At 34.0% G+C, this 17642-nt stretch overlaps 1 protein-coding gene and 1 pseudogene across 1 annotated transcript; both read left to right on the forward strand.

The window, feature by feature from the left end:
- The first annotated feature begins 300 nt into the window (after positions 1 to 300).
- On the forward strand, positions 301 to 5255 carry LOC111918118 (beta-amyrin synthase 2). Its single transcript, XM_052764741.1, has 17 exons — positions 301 to 779; positions 865 to 1140; positions 1305 to 1502; positions 1663 to 1747; positions 1834 to 2000; positions 2082 to 2270; positions 2380 to 2493; positions 2571 to 2690; positions 2764 to 2886; positions 2965 to 3063; positions 3173 to 3229; positions 3336 to 3382; positions 3517 to 3660; positions 3740 to 3917; positions 4567 to 4647; positions 4743 to 4826; positions 4914 to 5255. Exons 1-17 carry the CDS (start codon positions 579 to 581, stop codon positions 5025 to 5027), a joined length of 2277 nt encoding a protein of 758 aa, XP_052620701.1. The 5' UTR covers positions 301 to 578; the 3' UTR covers positions 5028 to 5255.
- Positions 5256 to 10433: 5178 nt separating this feature from the next.
- On the forward strand, positions 10434 to 14393 carry LOC128125920 (beta-amyrin synthase 1-like; annotated as a pseudogene).
- Positions 14394 to 17642: the final 3249 nt, after the last annotated feature.

Genomic DNA, 17642 nt, shown 5'->3' on the forward strand with positions numbered 1-17642 from the left:
AACTGGTTCACTCGGCGGTCGAACCGGTTAAACCGGGAACCGGTCACCATACCGGTTCAACTAAAAAACCGGTTTTTAAAACATTGCACAGCACCACCACCTTATTTCATGATATATATAACTCATTTATTTATATTGGCTAGGACCATTACATAATTTGGACCAAGGAAAAATGTATAATAAACAGAATTATACAAAAAAGACAAGTTATCTTTTTGAGATACACGGTCAGACATAAGTAGATATGTTGAATGATGAATCTTTTCTAAATTTGGTTAAAAAAAGGTCATGTGAAACAGGAAGGAATATGAGTATGAGGGTATTTAAGTAGGAGTATATACTTAAAATAACTAACATGTTTTACATCAGCAAAATGTCTATGTTGTTGTACAATAAATTAATGATTCCCTATACCTAATATACTATCTATTGATATAAAATCGTGTGCCACCTTAAGAAGAAAACCCATAAGTTATTATCATAGACTTATGCTCTTAAATTCACATTTCTCAATATAAAAACACAACATCCTACCACACTTTTCACCACATTTTCTTCTTTTTCATTCACTTAAAAAAATGTGGAGACTAAAGACAGCAGAAGGAGGCAATGATTTGTGTCTCTATTCCACAAACAACTTTATCGGGAGACAAATATGGGAGTTTGACCCGAACCATGGAACCCCACAAGACCGAGCCACAGTCGAACAGGCTCAAACCAATTTCTGGAACCATCGACACCGGGTCAAGCCCAGCAGTGATGTCCTTTGGCGCATGCAGGTTGAAAGAAAATTTTAAAATCATTGATACTTGTTTTGGTATTGTTTATAAAAATGTGGATAATCTTAATATAATATATGTGTAGTTTTTGAAAGAGAAAGAATTCAAACAAACGACGCCTCAGGTGAAAATAGAGGATTCTGAAGAGATATCATGTGAAAAAGCTACAACCACACTGAGAAGGTGTGTCAGCTTTTTCGCAGCTTTGCAGGCCAGTGATGGTCACTGGCCTGCTGAAAATGCAGGCCCACTGTATTTCATACAACCGCTGGTTATCTGTATGTATATTACCAATCATCTTGACGTTGTTTTCCCAGAAGAATACCGTAAAGAAATTCTACGGTATTTATATTGTCATCAGGTACAACTATTTTAAATCGGAACGTACGCAATAAATAACAATGAACTTTCATTAGCATGTTATATTTCCAACTTTTTTTCTTATTAAGAGATCTACTTAAGAAGAAATGAAACTATGATGATATAACAAACAAATCAACAGAAGTACATTGCTATTGCTTATAGAATGAAGATGGTGGATGGGGGTTTCACATAGAGGGACATAGCACGATGTTTGGGACTGCTTTAAGTTACATTTGCATGCGGCTTTTGGGTGAAGATCCGGATGGTGGTCTGAATGGTGCATGCACCAAAGCCCGCAAATGGATCTTGGATCATGACAGTGTCACCACCATCCCATCATGGGGCAAAACATGGCTTTCTGTAAGATATTTAAGTTTTTCTTTTTTCATTTTGTATATATATTTATATATTCTTTAGTTTCTCTATATATATATATATATATATATATATATATATATATATATATATATATATATATATATATATATGTAACAAACTTATAAAATATTATTTGTTTTAGATACTTGGTGTGTGTGAGTGGGCAGGAACCAACCCTATGCCTCCAGAGTTCTGGATCCTCCCTTCTTTTCTTCCTATGTATCCAGGTTAGTGAATAGTGAATACTTTATGTTTCTTTTTGACTTATTGGGCTTAATGGGCTTAATCGGCTCGGCTTAATGGACAAATGTAGCTAAACTATGGTGCTATTGTCGGCTTGTATACATGCCAATGTCGTATCTCTATGGAAAAAGATTTGTGGGTCCCATTACTCCTTTGATTCTACAACTTAGAGATGAACTTTACTCACAACCCTACAATGAAATCAATTGGAAGAGTATAAGGCATTTATGTGCAAAGGTGAAATTTTTTAATATTTGTAAAAAGTGTAGTTTGCATAATAATACTTGCTTACCCTTTTGCAGAAACTTATTATTTCAGGAAGATTTATACTATCCTCATCCGTTGCTACAAGATTTGATGTGGGATAGTTTATATATTTGCACTGAGCCTTTATTAAATCGTTGGCCATTTAATAAATTAAGAAAGAAAGCATTGGAGACAACAATGAAGCATATCCATTATGAAGATGAGAATAGTCGATATATCACCATTGGTTCAGTTGTAAAGGTTAGATAATCTCATAATCTAAATATCTAAGAGCTTGATTATATCATTTCTTCCTATATTATATTTGAAAAATCTAGTAAATTATATCAAAGTACAATTCTTTGTGTAGTCGTTGTGTATGCTTGCATGTTGGGTTGAAGATCCAAATGGTGTTTGTTTCAAAAAGCATCTTGCAAGAATCCCTGATTATATTTGGGTTGCTGAAGATGGAATGAAAATGCAGGTTATATAAAAATCTAAACATAAAAAATATAATAAATTTTATAATTCTTGAAGTTGATTGTTATAAATTTGAAACAGAGTTTTGGAAGTCAAGGGTGGGATGCTAGTTTATCCATCCAAGCTTTACTAGCTACTGATCTTACAGAAGAAATTGGGGCTACTTTGATGAAAGGACATGAATTTATCAAAGCTTCACAGGTTGTTAGAACTCTTAAAAAAACATTTCTTAATTTTTTTTACTGGATTGTTTAATCATTAATTATTGTTTCAGGTTAAAGATAATCCTTCTGGAGAATTTAAGAGCATGCATAGACATATTTCAAAAGGGTCATGGACTTTTTCAGATCAAGATCATGGATGGCAAGGTTCAGACACTACTGCTGAAGCATTGAAGGTATGATGTGAGATGCCCACAATCGTCATTTTCCAAATCGCGTTTGTTCTTATTGTCAAATTACTGTTTTGCCCCCAGTGTTGTCTCCTACTCTCAACAATGCCACCAGAAATTGTTGGTGAAAAAATGAAACCTGAGAAATTGCAAGATGCTGTCAACATAATACTTTCTCTACAGGTCTATTTCATTCCTAAAATTAAAATAGACTCAAATATTTGGATTCTTCAATAGACATTCCAATTTAATTTCTAAACATTTTAACTTGATTGTGATCATAATATTATAGAGCAAAAATGGTGGGGTAGCATCATGGGAACCATCAGGATCTTCAGAATGGTTAGAGGTATTTTCGGAAATTAATATATATATATATATATATATATATATATATATATATATATTAAGTTACAAAAGATTTGATATTTATATTTTATACTCCTTCATCATAGATTTTCAATCCTACAGAGTTCTTTGCTGACATTGTCATTGAACACGAGTAAGATTCCTACATACGTTACAATTTCAATATCTTCTTTTAAATTACTATGTCTCTCTACAAGAACTGTTGTATGACCAAAGATGTAAATGGCCATTTTACCCTTCACGAGACTTACGAAATGTCTTGACTAGGTATGTTGAGTGCACATCATCAGCAATGCAAGCACTAGTTTTGTTTAAAAAGTTATACCCTCAACATAGAAGAAAAGAAATAGAAAGTTTCCTTACATGTGCAAGTGGATACTTGGAGAAAATACAAATGCAAGATGGATCATGGTTTGTTTTTTGTTTTTGTTTTTAATTAAAATCAACTTTTTTGTAGTTTTTAACATATGAGAGAATTTGTGTATATTAGGTATGGAAACTGGGGGGTGTGTTTTACATATGGTACTTGGTTTGCTCTTGGAGGATTGACAGTTGTCAATAAAACATTTGAAAATTGTCACGCAATTCGGAAAGCTGTCAGATTTTTACTGGAAACACAGCTGGAAGATGGTGGTTGGGGTGAAAGTTACAAATCATGTCCAGAAAAGGTAATAATTCAAGGGAAAATACCTGAACTAGTAAAAAAATGGGGGGTATTTTTAAAATATAGTCACAAAAAATTGGATTTCTGGATATAGAGATGGATTCCGCAGAGGTAGCTCCACGGAATGACAAAATCGTAAATAAATCAGTGTATTAAAAAAAAACTCAAGATCCATTCTGCGGAGCTAGCTCCGCGGAATGGATTTTCAGATTTCTTTTCGCATCGATTGTTCGGGGTTTATATTTATTCTCCAACTAATTATCATACTATCATAATCTTTTTTTGAAAATAATTAGTTGGGGAATTAATATAAATCCCGAAGAACCGATGTGGAATTTTTTTTTTGAAGATCCATTCGTCGGAGCTACCTCCGCAGAATGAGTTCATTCATCGGAGGTAGCTCCACGGAATGGATCTTGAGTTTTTCTTTTGATACTCTGATTTATTTACGATTTTGCCATTCCACGGAGCTATCTCCGCGGAATCCATGTCTATACCTGGAAAAGTCAATTTTCATGTCTAAATTTTGAAAATACCACCCATTTTTTGACTATTGCTGGTATTTTCCCATAATTCAATGAGCATATGGGATAAAAACTTGTTTTAGAAAAAAAATAATAAAATGAATAATCTTTTTGTTGCTTTATGAACAGAAATACATACCCCTTGAAGGAGGCAGATCTAACTTGGTGCATACTGCATGGGCTATGATGGGATTGATTCATTCTCAACAGGTCACTATTTTATTTTTATTCTAAATTCTAAATTCAATTATAATATTCATTTTCTTTTGTAATAATATATTAATTAATTTATTCAAAACATATAGATGGAAAGAGATTCAACACCCCTACACAGAGCTGCTAAGTTATTGATCAATTCCCAGTTGGAAAATGGTGATTTTCCACAACAGGTAACAAAAAATAAGTTGAATCAAGTAAAATTAAATGAAAAGATGAAAAAAGGTGTTACATTTATTATTTTTGTTTACATAATACAGGAAATAACTGGAGTCTTTATGAAGAACTGCATGTTGCATTATGCATTGTATAGGAATATATACCCAATGTGGGCCCTAGCTGATTATCGCAAGAAGGTGTTGCTAAAGATATAAAGAAATAAAAATGAAACAATTTTATCATTATCTTCATTATTTATCAAAACTTTTAAGCAATGGCCCACGTCTTCAAGAAAGATGAAGGGTGCTTTTAGAGGAATCAGAATTGTTCATGTAATGAAACTTGTAACATATTAAGATTGTTTAAAATTAACGTAGCTCTCCGTGTTTTGGATAATAAAGACATGCCCTGAAAATTGAGAAAGCAGATACAAAAGCTGAAATAAAAGTAATCATAGAGACAATTTTTGTATGTTCCATAATTCCAGAAGGTACTTTCCACAAAATAGAAGCAACATTTGATGTAACACTAACATCATCATTGGTTGATGAAATTAAATAGCTTTTTTTATGTGGATCCCCTTCCATAGTGTAGTGTAGAAACAAGTCAGAAGACCCAAATTCAATTCTCACACATCAACAAGTCATTGGTTGATGGGGAATTGCTCACTGGAGTTTTTTGTTTAGTGGTCTTCTTGATAATAGGTGGTTTGATCTTTGATACACTTATAACTCCACCCTCACAATTATTATCATCAGAGCTCCCACTATTTTCAGGTTTATCAGAGCTCCCACTGCTTTCTGAACATTTGCCTATCCTTTGATCAATGATAGGTCTTACATGATTTTGGGATCCTCCCACTGAAGAAACTGAAGTGGGACACTATAAATACCAGAATGAACTGAAACTAACTTCCCAAACATAAGCAGATTATATATCTTCGCAAAACTGACTTTCTTCTAGAGCATGGCTTAGAAGCATCTACACAATCTTCGAATTTGGCATCCTCCCACTGGATACAAGCTTCCTCATTCCCTCTTTAATCATATGAATAAATCTTTGGTGGCATAGAGCGTATGTCCCAACTCTTTCAACAATGCGTGCTTCATTTTTAGAAACCTCCACCACATATAGTGTACCATGTTTCTGACCCTTAGCAACGATCAAGTTTCTCTTCTTCACCTTCTACTTGTGATCATCAAATGTAACATGATGACCGTCATATTCAATTTGCTCAACTGCTATCAACATTCTCTTTAGATCTGGAATGAATTTGACATTCTTCAAAGTCCAATATGTACCCAGATTCGTCTTGAGAACCACATCTCCGACACCAATGACGTCTAAACACTTGTTATCTTCTAATCTGACCTTCCCTTGGTAATGCCTGAAGTTTTGCATCACATCTCTGGAATGACTAGCGTGAAATGACGCACCAGAATCCAAGACCCAGGATTCTATTGAGTTTTCAACTCAACAAATAAGCATGACACCTTCAAAATCCTCTTCCATATTCATCTCCTTTTGGTATTTATTTGTCATGAACATTGAGCACCGACTTTTGACATGACCACTCTCTTTGCAGTTCCAACAGGTCACGTCGGGACACTTAATGCGTACAGACCTACGGGCTAGGAATTTTAAATCTGAGACCTTCGGCGTATTAAAGGAGAAGGTTTTCCTTAGGGATACCCCCCTCAGAAGGCTCTTCCGCATAGTCCTGTGATCCCCAAACGGACGCATGGGCTCAATGGTTAATGAAAATGTACTAGTGTGCTGTCTTAACATGCATAAATTTTATTAGACTGCTAGCTTTACCAGCGGTAGGATGGTGAAAAGACGGCGCATGAGCGAAGTAGGATCCTCTGTTTTTGTATCCTATCGACAATATTATATGGCTTACAGATTGTTTTATCACCCGACCTACTCATTCATTCATTGAGATGCGGAGTGGAGGCAGATTCTCGACGCTCCACCTCCAGGTATTGTGTATTTTTGGGGAATAATTTCATTTCGTGGTCATCTAAACGACAACCTACCGTCTCTCGTTCGAATGCCGAGGCAGAATATTGGGCAGTGATCCACTAATTTCGTTGCCAAAATTACATGGTTCCATAACCTATTGCTCGAATTGTATGTTCCCCTAAAGAGGGCTACCACCATCTAGTGTGACAATGTCTCTACAGTACAAGATAATCCGGTTCAACATCAACGGAAGAAACACATCGAAATGTACACTCATTTTGTCCGGGGAAAAGATTCAGTTAGGTCAAGTTTGGGTGCTTCACATTCCTTCAGCTTTACAATATGCAGACATCTTCTCAAAGGGATTGACTCGACAACTTAAGAGTTTTGTTCCGGTTTGAGTGTTTGTTTACCTACCGCTCAACGGGGAATATTAAAGGACGACTTAAGTCTCACAATTAGATATAAGTTGTATTGAATATTTGACTTTATTATCTATTCCTACAATAATGGCTCCATTTCCTTGTATTTCTTCCCCTATATAAAGGGGTTTTCATTGTTAATACACATGATCGATTCAACCCACCATAATCTCCTTTATTATAATGCTAAATTTTGATTTTTCTTGTTAGATTATGGTCCAACTGATTGGGTCGTTATCTTTTTGAGATTACAAGGTCAAAAGTAAGTAGATGTTGAAATGATGAATCTTTTTTTACCTTTGGTTTAAAAAAGGGCATGTGAACATGGAGGAATATTAGTATGAGGATATTTAAGTAGGAGTATACTTGACATAACCAACATGTTTTACATTAGCAATAGTGTAATAAATAAATTCAGGACAAAAAAATAATACTAATTAGTTATCATTTTCTTGGAGAATCAACATTGTATTTTTTTTTCTTTTCTGGTTGAGTTATTGATCAATTCCCGTTGGAAAAATGGTGATTTTCCACAACAGGTACTGTAATAAAATGTGGCATTAAATCTAAGTATAGGGTCTAATTCGTAAAAAAAGGCTTTAGTCCAGGGGTCATTACTGTAAATATGGGATGTCAAAAGTGACTTTGACCATCAAATAGAAGTCGACGTGTACATGAGACATTTCATTCCGGTTTTTTTAGCTCTTCGTTCTTTCTCTCGGTATCTTTGTAATTCATCACAAGATGAAAACCATTCTTCATTCTTTGCTGTTTCTTTCTAACTTATTTCACAAACAAGTTCAAACACACATCAATTGCACAACACAACAGGTACCAAAAAAGAAGTTGAATCAAGTAAACTTAAATGAAAGAAAGGAAAATAGAAAATACCAATAAATGATGAAAAAAGGTGCTAAATTTTTTTAATTTTTGTTTACATAATGCAGGAAATAACTGAAGTCTTTATGAAGAACTGCATCTATACATATATACCTAATGTGGGCTCTTGCTAATTATTGCAAGAAGGTGGTGTTGTTGCCAATGATCAAAAGGATATAAAGAAAAATTGATAATAAAGGAAACAAATTATCATTATCTTCATTAGTTATCAATCTTTTTAAGCCATGGCAATGGCCCACATCTACAAGAAAGACGAAGGGTGGTTTTAGAGGATATAAGGTGGTCAAATTATTCAGATGTGAAGGCTTAGAAATTAGAATCAGTCTAGTTGAGTAGAACATACCCTAATTTCTTTTTTGGGTTTTAACACTTTCTCAAGAAAACAAATTATTCAGATTGTCTCCAAGTAAAACATGTCATTTTTCAAACTTACACTTTTAGTCCAAATTTTAAATTTTCTTCCGAATTTGATCTAAACTTTTTTAGAAGAGTGTTCTCTGGAAACTCTATTCAGCAAGTACAAAACACACAGACAGCACCAATGTTTTAAAAACCGGTTTGAACCGGCCGGTCGAACCGGTTGGACCGGGAGAGGGAGCGGTTCAACTATCACCGATTTTATATTGATTTCTGAACCGGATTGAACCGGCCGGTTTAAAAAAAAACAGTTGAACCGATCAAAATAAACCGGTTGAACCGAATAAAAACACATGAAAAAGAACCATTTACATAATAAACTTTAGTGAATTTTTTTCAAATCTATTTAGTTCTCTTTAAATAAAAACATATGGTAAATATTAAAAATTCTTTTGATGTGTTTGTATTCATCAAAAACTATATTTCGTTTCAATATTATACTTTTTTTTGACGTATATGGATTGATGTAAAACACTAAAACTTATGGTTATGTATTATTTTAATATATTTGGATTCATCTACAACTTATTTTTATGTATATTTTTAATGTTTGAACTTGTAAACATCAAATTCATAATTTCTATATGTATGTATGTATAGGAAAATAGAAAAAAACATGAAAAATATAGAAACTGGTTCACTCGGCGGTCGAACCGGTTAAACCGGGAACCGGTCACCATACCGGTTCAACTAAAAAACCGGTTTTTAAAACATTGCACAGCACCACCACCTTATTTCATGATATATATAACTCATTTATTTATATTGGCTAGGACCATTACATAATTTGGACCAAGGAAAAATGTATAATAAACAGAATTATACAAAAAAGACAAGTTATCTTTTTGAGATACACGGTCAGACATAAGTAGATATGTTGAATGATGAATCTTTTCTAAATTTGGTTAAAAAAAGGTCATGTGAAACAGGAAGGAATATGAGTATGAGGGTATTTAAGTAGGAGTATATACTTAAAATAACTAACATGTTTTACATCAGCAAAATGTCTATGTTGTTGTACAATAAATTAATGATTCCCTATACCTAATATACTATCTATTGATATAAAATCGTGTGCCACCTTAAGAAGAAAACCCATAAGTTATTATCATAGACTTATGCTCTTAAATTCACATTTCTCAATATAAAAACACAACATCCTACCACACTTTTCACCACATTTTCTTCTTTTTCATTCACTTAAAAAAATGTGGAGACTAAAGACAGCAGAAGGAGGCAATGATTTGTGTCTCTATTCCACAAACAACTTTATCGGGAGACAAATATGGGAGTTTGACCCGAACCATGGAACCCCACAAGACCGAGCCACAGTCGAACAGGCTCAAACCAATTTCTGGAACCATCGACACCGGGTCAAGCCCAGCAGTGATGTCCTTTGGCGCATGCAGGTTGAAAGAAAATTTTAAAATCATTGATACTTGTTTTGGTATTGTTTATAAAAATGTGGATAATCTTAATATAATATATGTGTAGTTTTTGAAAGAGAAAGAATTCAAACAAACGACGCCTCAGGTGAAAATAGAGGATTCTGAAGAGATATCATGTGAAAAAGCTACAACCACACTGAGAAGGTGTGTCAGCTTTTTCGCAGCTTTGCAGGCCAGTGATGGTCACTGGCCTGCTGAAAATGCAGGCCCACTGTATTTCATACAACCGCTGGTTATCTGTATGTATATTACCAATCATCTTGACGTTGTTTTCCCAGAAGAATACCGTAAAGAAATTCTACGGTATTTATATTGTCATCAGGTACAACTATTTTAAATCGGAACGTACGCAATAAATAACAATGAACTTTCATTAGCATGTTATATTTCCAACTTTTTTTCTTATTAAGAGATCTACTTAAGAAGAAATGAAACTATGATGATATAACAAACAAATCAACAGAAGTACATTGCTATTGCTTATAGAATGAAGATGGTGGATGGGGGTTTCACATAGAGGGACATAGCACGATGTTTGGGACTGCTTTAAGTTACATTTGCATGCGGCTTTTGGGTGAAGATCCGGATGGTGGTCTGAATGGTGCATGCACCAAAGCCCGCAAATGGATCTTGGATCATGACAGTGTCACCACCATCCCATCATGGGGCAAAACATGGCTTTCTGTAAGATATTTAAGTTTTTCTTTTTTCATTTTGTATATATATTTATATATTCTTTAGTTTCTCTCTCTCTATATATATATATATATATATATATATATATATATATATATATATATATATATATGTAACAAACTTATAAAATATTATTTGTTTTAGATACTTGGTGTGTGTGAGTGGGCAGGAACCAACCCTATGCCTCCAGAGTTCTGGATCCTCCCTTCTTTTCTTCCTATGTATCCAGGTTAGTGAATAGTGAATACTTTATGTTTCTTTTTGACTTATTGGGCTTAATGGGCTTAATCGGCTCGGCTTAATGGACAAATGTAGCTAAACTATGGTGCTATTGTCGGCTTGTATACATGCAATGTCGTATCTCTATGGAAAAAGATTTGTGGGTCCCATTACTCCTTTGATTCTACAACTTAGAGATGAACTTTACTCACAACCCTACAATGAAATCAATTGGAAGAGTATAAGGCATTTATGTGCAAAGGTGAAATTTTTTAATATTTGTAAAAAGTGTAGTTTGCATAATAATACTTGCTTACCCTTTTGCAGAAACTTATTATTTCAGGAAGATTTATACTATCCTCATCCGTTGCTACAAGATTTGATGTGGGATAGTTTATATATTTGCACTGAGCCTTTATTAAATCGTTGGCCATTTAATAAATTAAGAAAGAAAGCATTGGAGACAACAATGAAACATATCCATTATGAAGATGAGAATAGTCGATATATCACCATTGGTTCAGTTGTAAAGGTTAGATAATCTCATAATCTAAATATCTAAGAGCTTGATTATATCATTTCTTCCTATATTATATTTGAAAAATCTAGTAAATTATATCAAAGTACAATTCTTTGTGTAGTCGTTGTGTATGCTTGCATGTTGGGTTGAAGATCCAAATGGTGTTTGTTTCAAAAAGCATCTTGCAAGAATCCCTGATTATATTTGGGTTGCTGAAGATGGAATGAAAATGCAGGTTATATAAAAATCTAAACATAAAAAATATAATAAATTTTATAATTCTTGAAGTTGATTGTTATAAATTTGAAACAGAGTTTTGGAAGTCAAGGGTGGGATGCTAGTTTATCCATCCAAGCTTTACTAGCTACTGATCTTACAGAAGAAATTGGGGCTACTTTGATGAAAGGACATGAATTTATCAAAGCTTCACAGGTTGTTAGAACTCTTAAAAAAACATTTCTTAATTTTTTTTACTGGATTGTTTAATCATTAATTATTGTTTCAGGTTAAAGATAATCCTTCTGGAGAATTTAAGAGCATGCATAGACATATTTCAAAAGGGTCATGGACTTTTTCAGATCAAGATCATGGATGGCAAGGTTCAGACACTACTGCTGAAGCATTGAAGGTATGATGTGAGATGCCCACAATCGTAATTTTCCAAATCGCGTTTGTTCTTATTGTCAAATTACTGTTTTGCCCCCAGTGTTGTCTCCTACTCTCAACAATGCCACCAGAAATTGTTGGTGAAAAAATGAAACCTGAGAAATTGCAAGATGCTGTCAACATAATACTTTCTCTACAGGTCTATTTCATTCCTAAAATTAAAATAGACTCAAATATTTGGATTCTTCAATAGACATTCCAATTTAATTTCTAAACATTTTAACTTGATTGTGATCATAATATTATAGAGCAAAAATGGTGGGGTAGCATCATGGGAACCATCAGGATCTTCAGAATGGTTAGAGGTATTTTCGGAAATTAATATATATATATATATATATATATATATATATATATATATATATATTAAGTTACAAAAGATTTGATATTTATATTTTATACTCCTTCATCATAGATTTTCAATCCTACAGAGTTCTTTGCTGACATTGTCATTGAACACGAGTAAGATTCCTACATACGTTACAATTTCAATATCTTCTTTTAAATTACTATGTCTCTCTACAAGAACTGTTGTATGACCAAAGATGTAAATGGCCATTTTACCCTTCACGAGACTTACGAAATGTCTTGACTAGGTATGTTGAGTGCACATCATCAGCAATGCAAGCACTAGTTTTGTTTAAAAAGTTATACCCTCAACATAGAAGAAAAGAAATAGAAAGTTTCCTTACATGTGCAAGTGGATACTTGGAGAAAATACAAATGCAAGATGGATCATGGTTTGTTTTTTGTTTTTGTTTTTAATTAAAATCAACTTTTTTGTAGTTTTTAACATATGAGAGAATTTGTGTATATTAGGTATGGAAACTGGGGGGTGTGTTTTACATATGGTACTTGGTTTGCTCTTGGAGGATTGACAGTTGTCAATAAAACATTTGAAAATTGTCACGCAATTCGGAAAGCTGTCAGATTTTTACTGGAAACACAGCTGGAAGATGGTGGTTGGGGTGAAAGTTACAAATCATGTCCAGAAAAGGTAATAATTCAAGGGAAAATACCTGAACTAGTAAAAAAATGGGGGGTATTTTTAAAATATAGTCACAAAAAATTGGATTTCTGGATATAGAGATGGATTCCGCAGAGGTAGCTCCACGGAATGACAAAATCGTAAATAAATCAGTGTATTAAAAAAAAACTCAAGATCCATTCTGCGGAGCTAGCTCCGCGGAATGGATTTTCAGATTTCTTTTCGCATCGATTGTTCGGGGTTTATATTTATTCTCCAACTAATTATCATACTATCATAATCTTTTTTTGAAAATAATTAGTTGGGGAATTAATATAAATCCCGAAGAACCGATGTGGAATTTTTTTTTTGAAGATCCATTCGTCGGAGCTACCTCCGCAGAATGAGTTCATTCATCGGAGGTAGCTCCACGGAATGGATCTTGAGTTTTTCTTTTGATACTCTGATTTATTTACGATTTTGCCATTCCACGGAGCTATCTCCGCGGAATCCATGTCTATACCTGGAAAAGTCAATTTTCATGTCTAAATTTTGAAAATACCACCCATTTTTTGACTATTGCTGGTATTTTCCCATAATTCAATGAGCATATGGGATAAAAACTTGTTTTAGAAAAAAAATAATAAAATGAATAATCTTTTTGTTGCTTTATGAACAGAAATACATACCCCTTGAAGGAGGCAGATCTAACTTGGTGCATACTGCATGGGCTATGATGGGATTGATTCATTCTCAACAGGTCACTATTTTATTTTTATTCTAAATTCTAAATTCAATTATAATATTCATTTTCTTTTGTAATAATATATTAATTAATTTATTCAAAACATATAGATGGAAAGAGATTCAACACCCCTACACAGAGCTGCTAAGTTATTGATCAATTCCCAGTTGGAAAATGGTGATTTTCCACAACAGGTAACAAAAAATAAGTTGAATCAAGTAAAATTAAATGAAAAGATGAAAAAAGGTGTTACATTTATTATTTTTGTTTACATAATACAGGAAATAACTGGAGTCTTTATGAAGAACTGCATGTTGCATTATGCATTGTATAGGAATATATACCCAATGTGGGCCCTAGCTGATTATCGCAAGAAGGTGTTGCTAAAGATATAAAGAAATAAAAATGAAACAATTTTATCATTATCTTCATTATTTATCAAAACTTTTAAGCAATGGCCCACGTCTTCAAGAAAGATGAAGGGTGCTTTTAGAGGAATCAGAATTGTTCATGTAATGAAACTTGTAACATATTAAGATTGTTTAAAATTAACGTAGCTCTCCGTGTTTTGGATAATAAAGACATGCCCTGAAAATTGAGAAAGCAGATACAAAAGCTGAAATAAAAGTAATCATAGAGACAATTTTTGTATGTTCCATAATTCCAGAAGGTACTTTCCACAAAATAGAAGCAACATTTGATGTAACACTAACATCATCATTGGTTGATGAAATTAAATAGCTTTTTTTATGTGGATCCCCTTCCATAGTGTAGTGTAGAAACAAGTCAGAAGACCCAAATTCAATTCTCACACATCAACAAGTCATTGGTTGATGGGGAATTGCTCACTGGAGTTTTTTGTTTAGTGGTCTTCTTGATAATAGGTGGTTTGATCTTTGATACACTTATAACTCCACCCTCACAATTATTATCATCAGAGCTCCCACTATTTTCAGGTTTATCAGAGCTCCCACTGCTTTCTGAACATTTGCCTATCCTTTGATCAATGATAGGTCTTACATGATTTTGGGATCCTCCCACTGAAGAAACTGAAGTGGGACACTATAAATACCAGAATGAACTGAAACTAACTTCCCAAACATAAGCAGATTATATATCTTCGCAAAACTGACTTTCTTCTAGAGCATGGCTTAGAAGCATCTACACAATCTTCGAATTTGGCATCCTCCCACTGGATACAAGCTTCCTCATTCCCTCTTTAATCATATGAATAAATCTTTGGTGGCATAGAGCGTATGTCCCAACTCTTTCAACAATGCGTGCTTCATTTTTAGAAACCTCCACCACATATAGTGTACCATGTTTCTGACCCTTAGCAACGATCAAGTTTCTCTTCTTCACCTTCTACTTGTGATCATCAAATGTAACATGATGACCGTCATATTCAATTTGCTCAACTGCTATCAACATTCTCTTTAGATCTGGAATGAATTTGACATTCTTCAAAGTCCAATATGTACCCAGATTCGTCTTGAGAACCACATCTCCGACACCAATGACGTCTAAACACTTGTTATCTTCTAATCTGACCTTCCCTTGGTAATGCCTGAAGTTTTGCATCACATCTCTGGAATGACTAGCGTGAAATGACGCACCAGAATCCAAGACCCAGGATTCTATTGAGTTTTCAACTCAACAAATAAGCATGACACCTTCAAAATCCTCTTCCATATTCATCTCCTTTTGGTATTTATTTGTCATGAACATTGAGCACCGACTTTTGACATGACCACTCTCTTTGCAGTTCCAACAGGTCACGTCGGGACACTTAATGCGTACAGACCTACGGGCTAGGAATTTTAAATCTGAGACCTTCGGCGTATTAAAGGAGAAGGTTTTCCTTAGGGATACCCCCCTCAGAAGGCTCTTCCGCATAGTCCTGTGATCCCCAAACGGACGCATGGGCTCAATGGTTAATGAAAATGTACTAGTGTGCTGTCTTAACATGCATAAATTTTATTAGACTGCTAGCTTTACCAGCGGTAGGATGGTGAAAAGACGGCGCATGAGCGAAGTAGGATCCTCTGTTTTTGTATCCTATCGACAATATTATATGGCTTACAGATTGTTTTATCACCCGACCTACTCATTCATTCATTGAGATGCGGAGTGGAGGCAGATTCTCGACGCTCCACCTCCAGGTATTGTGTATTTTTGGGGAATAATTTCATTTCGTGGTCATCTAAACGACAACCTACCGTCTCTCGTTCGAATGCCGAGGCAGAATATTGGGCAGTGATCCACTAATTTCGTTGCCAAAATTACATGGTTCCATAACCTATTGCTCGAATTGTATGTTCCCCTAAAGAGGGCTACCACCATCTAGTGTGACAATGTCTCTACAGTACAAGATAATCCGGTTCAACATCAACGGAAGAAACACATCGAAATGTACACTCATTTTGTCCGGGGAAAAGATTCAGTTAGGTCAAGTTTGGGTGCTTCACATTCCTTCAGCTTTACAATATGCAGACATCTTCTCAAAGGGATTGACTCGACAACTTAAGAGTTTTGTTCCGGTTTGAGTGTTTGTTTACCTACCGCTCAACGGGGAATATTAAAGGACGACTTAAGTCTCACAATTAGATATAAGTTGTATTGAATATTTGACTTTATTATCTATTCCTACAATAATGGCTCCATTTCCTTGTATTTCTTCCCCTATATAAAGGGGTTTTCATTGTTAATACACATGATCGATTCAACCCACCATAATCTCCTTTATTATAATGCTAAATTTTGATTTTTCTTGTTAGATTATGGTCCAACTGATTGGGTCGTTATCTTTTTGAGATTACAAGGTCAAAAGTAAGTAGATGTTGAAATGATGAATCTTTTTTTACCTTTGGTTTAAAAAAGGGCATGTGAACATGGAGGAATATTAGTATGAGGATATTTAAGTAGGAGTATACTTGACATAACCAACATGTTTTACATTAGCAATAGTGTAATAAATAAATTCAGGACAAAAAAATAATACTAATTAGTTATCATTTTCTTGGAGAATCAACATTGTATTTTTTTTTCTTTTCTGGTTGAGTTATTGATCAATTCCCGTTGGAAAAATGGTGATTTTCCACAACAGGTACTGTAATAAAATGTGGCATTAAATCTAAGTATAGGGTCTAATTCGTAAAAAAAGGCTTTAGTCCAGGGGTCATTACTGTAAATATGGGATGTCAAAAGTGACTTTGACCATCAAATAGAAGTCGACGTGTACATGAGACATTTCATTCCGGTTTTTTTAGCTCTTCGTTCTTTCTCTCGGTATCTTTGTAATTCATCACAAGATGAAAACCATTCTTCATTCTTTGCTGTTTCTTTCTAACTTATTTCACAAACAAGTTCAAACACACATCAATTGCACAACACAACAGGTACCAAAAAAGAAGTTGAATCAAGTAAACTTAAATGAAAGAAAGGAAAATAGAAAATACCAATAAATGATGAAAAAAGGTGCTAAATTTTTTTAATTTTTGTTTACATAATGCAGGAAATAACTGAAGTCTTTATGAAGAACTGCATCTATACATATATACCTAATGTGGGCTCTTGCTAATTATTGCAAGAAGGTGGTGTTGTTGCCAATGATCAAAAGGATATAAAGAAAAATTGATAATAAAGGAAACAAATTATCATTATCTTCATTAGTTATCAATCTTTTTAAGCCATGGCAATGGCCCACATCTACAAGAAAGACGAAGGGTGGTTTTAGAGGATATAAGGTGGTCAAATTATTCAGATGTGAAGGCTTAGAAATTAGAATCAGTCTAGTTGAGTAGAACATACCCTAATTTCTTTTTTGGGTTTTAACACTTTCTCAAGAAAACAAATTATTCAGATT

The sequence above is a fragment of the Lactuca sativa genome, chromosome 6 (genome assembly GCF_002870075.4).
Source record: "Lactuca sativa cultivar Salinas chromosome 6, Lsat_Salinas_v11, whole genome shotgun sequence".
NCBI classification, from domain to species: Eukaryota; Viridiplantae; Streptophyta; class Magnoliopsida; order Asterales; family Asteraceae; genus Lactuca; species Lactuca sativa.

Bases quoted from the DNA above. Each gene is read 5' to 3' on its own strand.
- LOC111918118 (XM_052764741.1), top strand. From the start codon at position 579: ATGTGGAGACTAAAGACAGCAGAAGGAGGCAATGATTTGTGTCTCTAT. The intron at 2,494-2,570 runs GTTATATAAAAA...AATTTGAAACAG, and splicing joins AAGATGGAATGAAAATGCAG to AGTTTTGGAAGTCAAGGGTG. The intron at 3,918-4,566 runs GTAATAATTCAA...CTTTATGAACAG, and splicing joins ACAAATCATGTCCAGAAAAG to AAATACATACCCCTTGAAGG.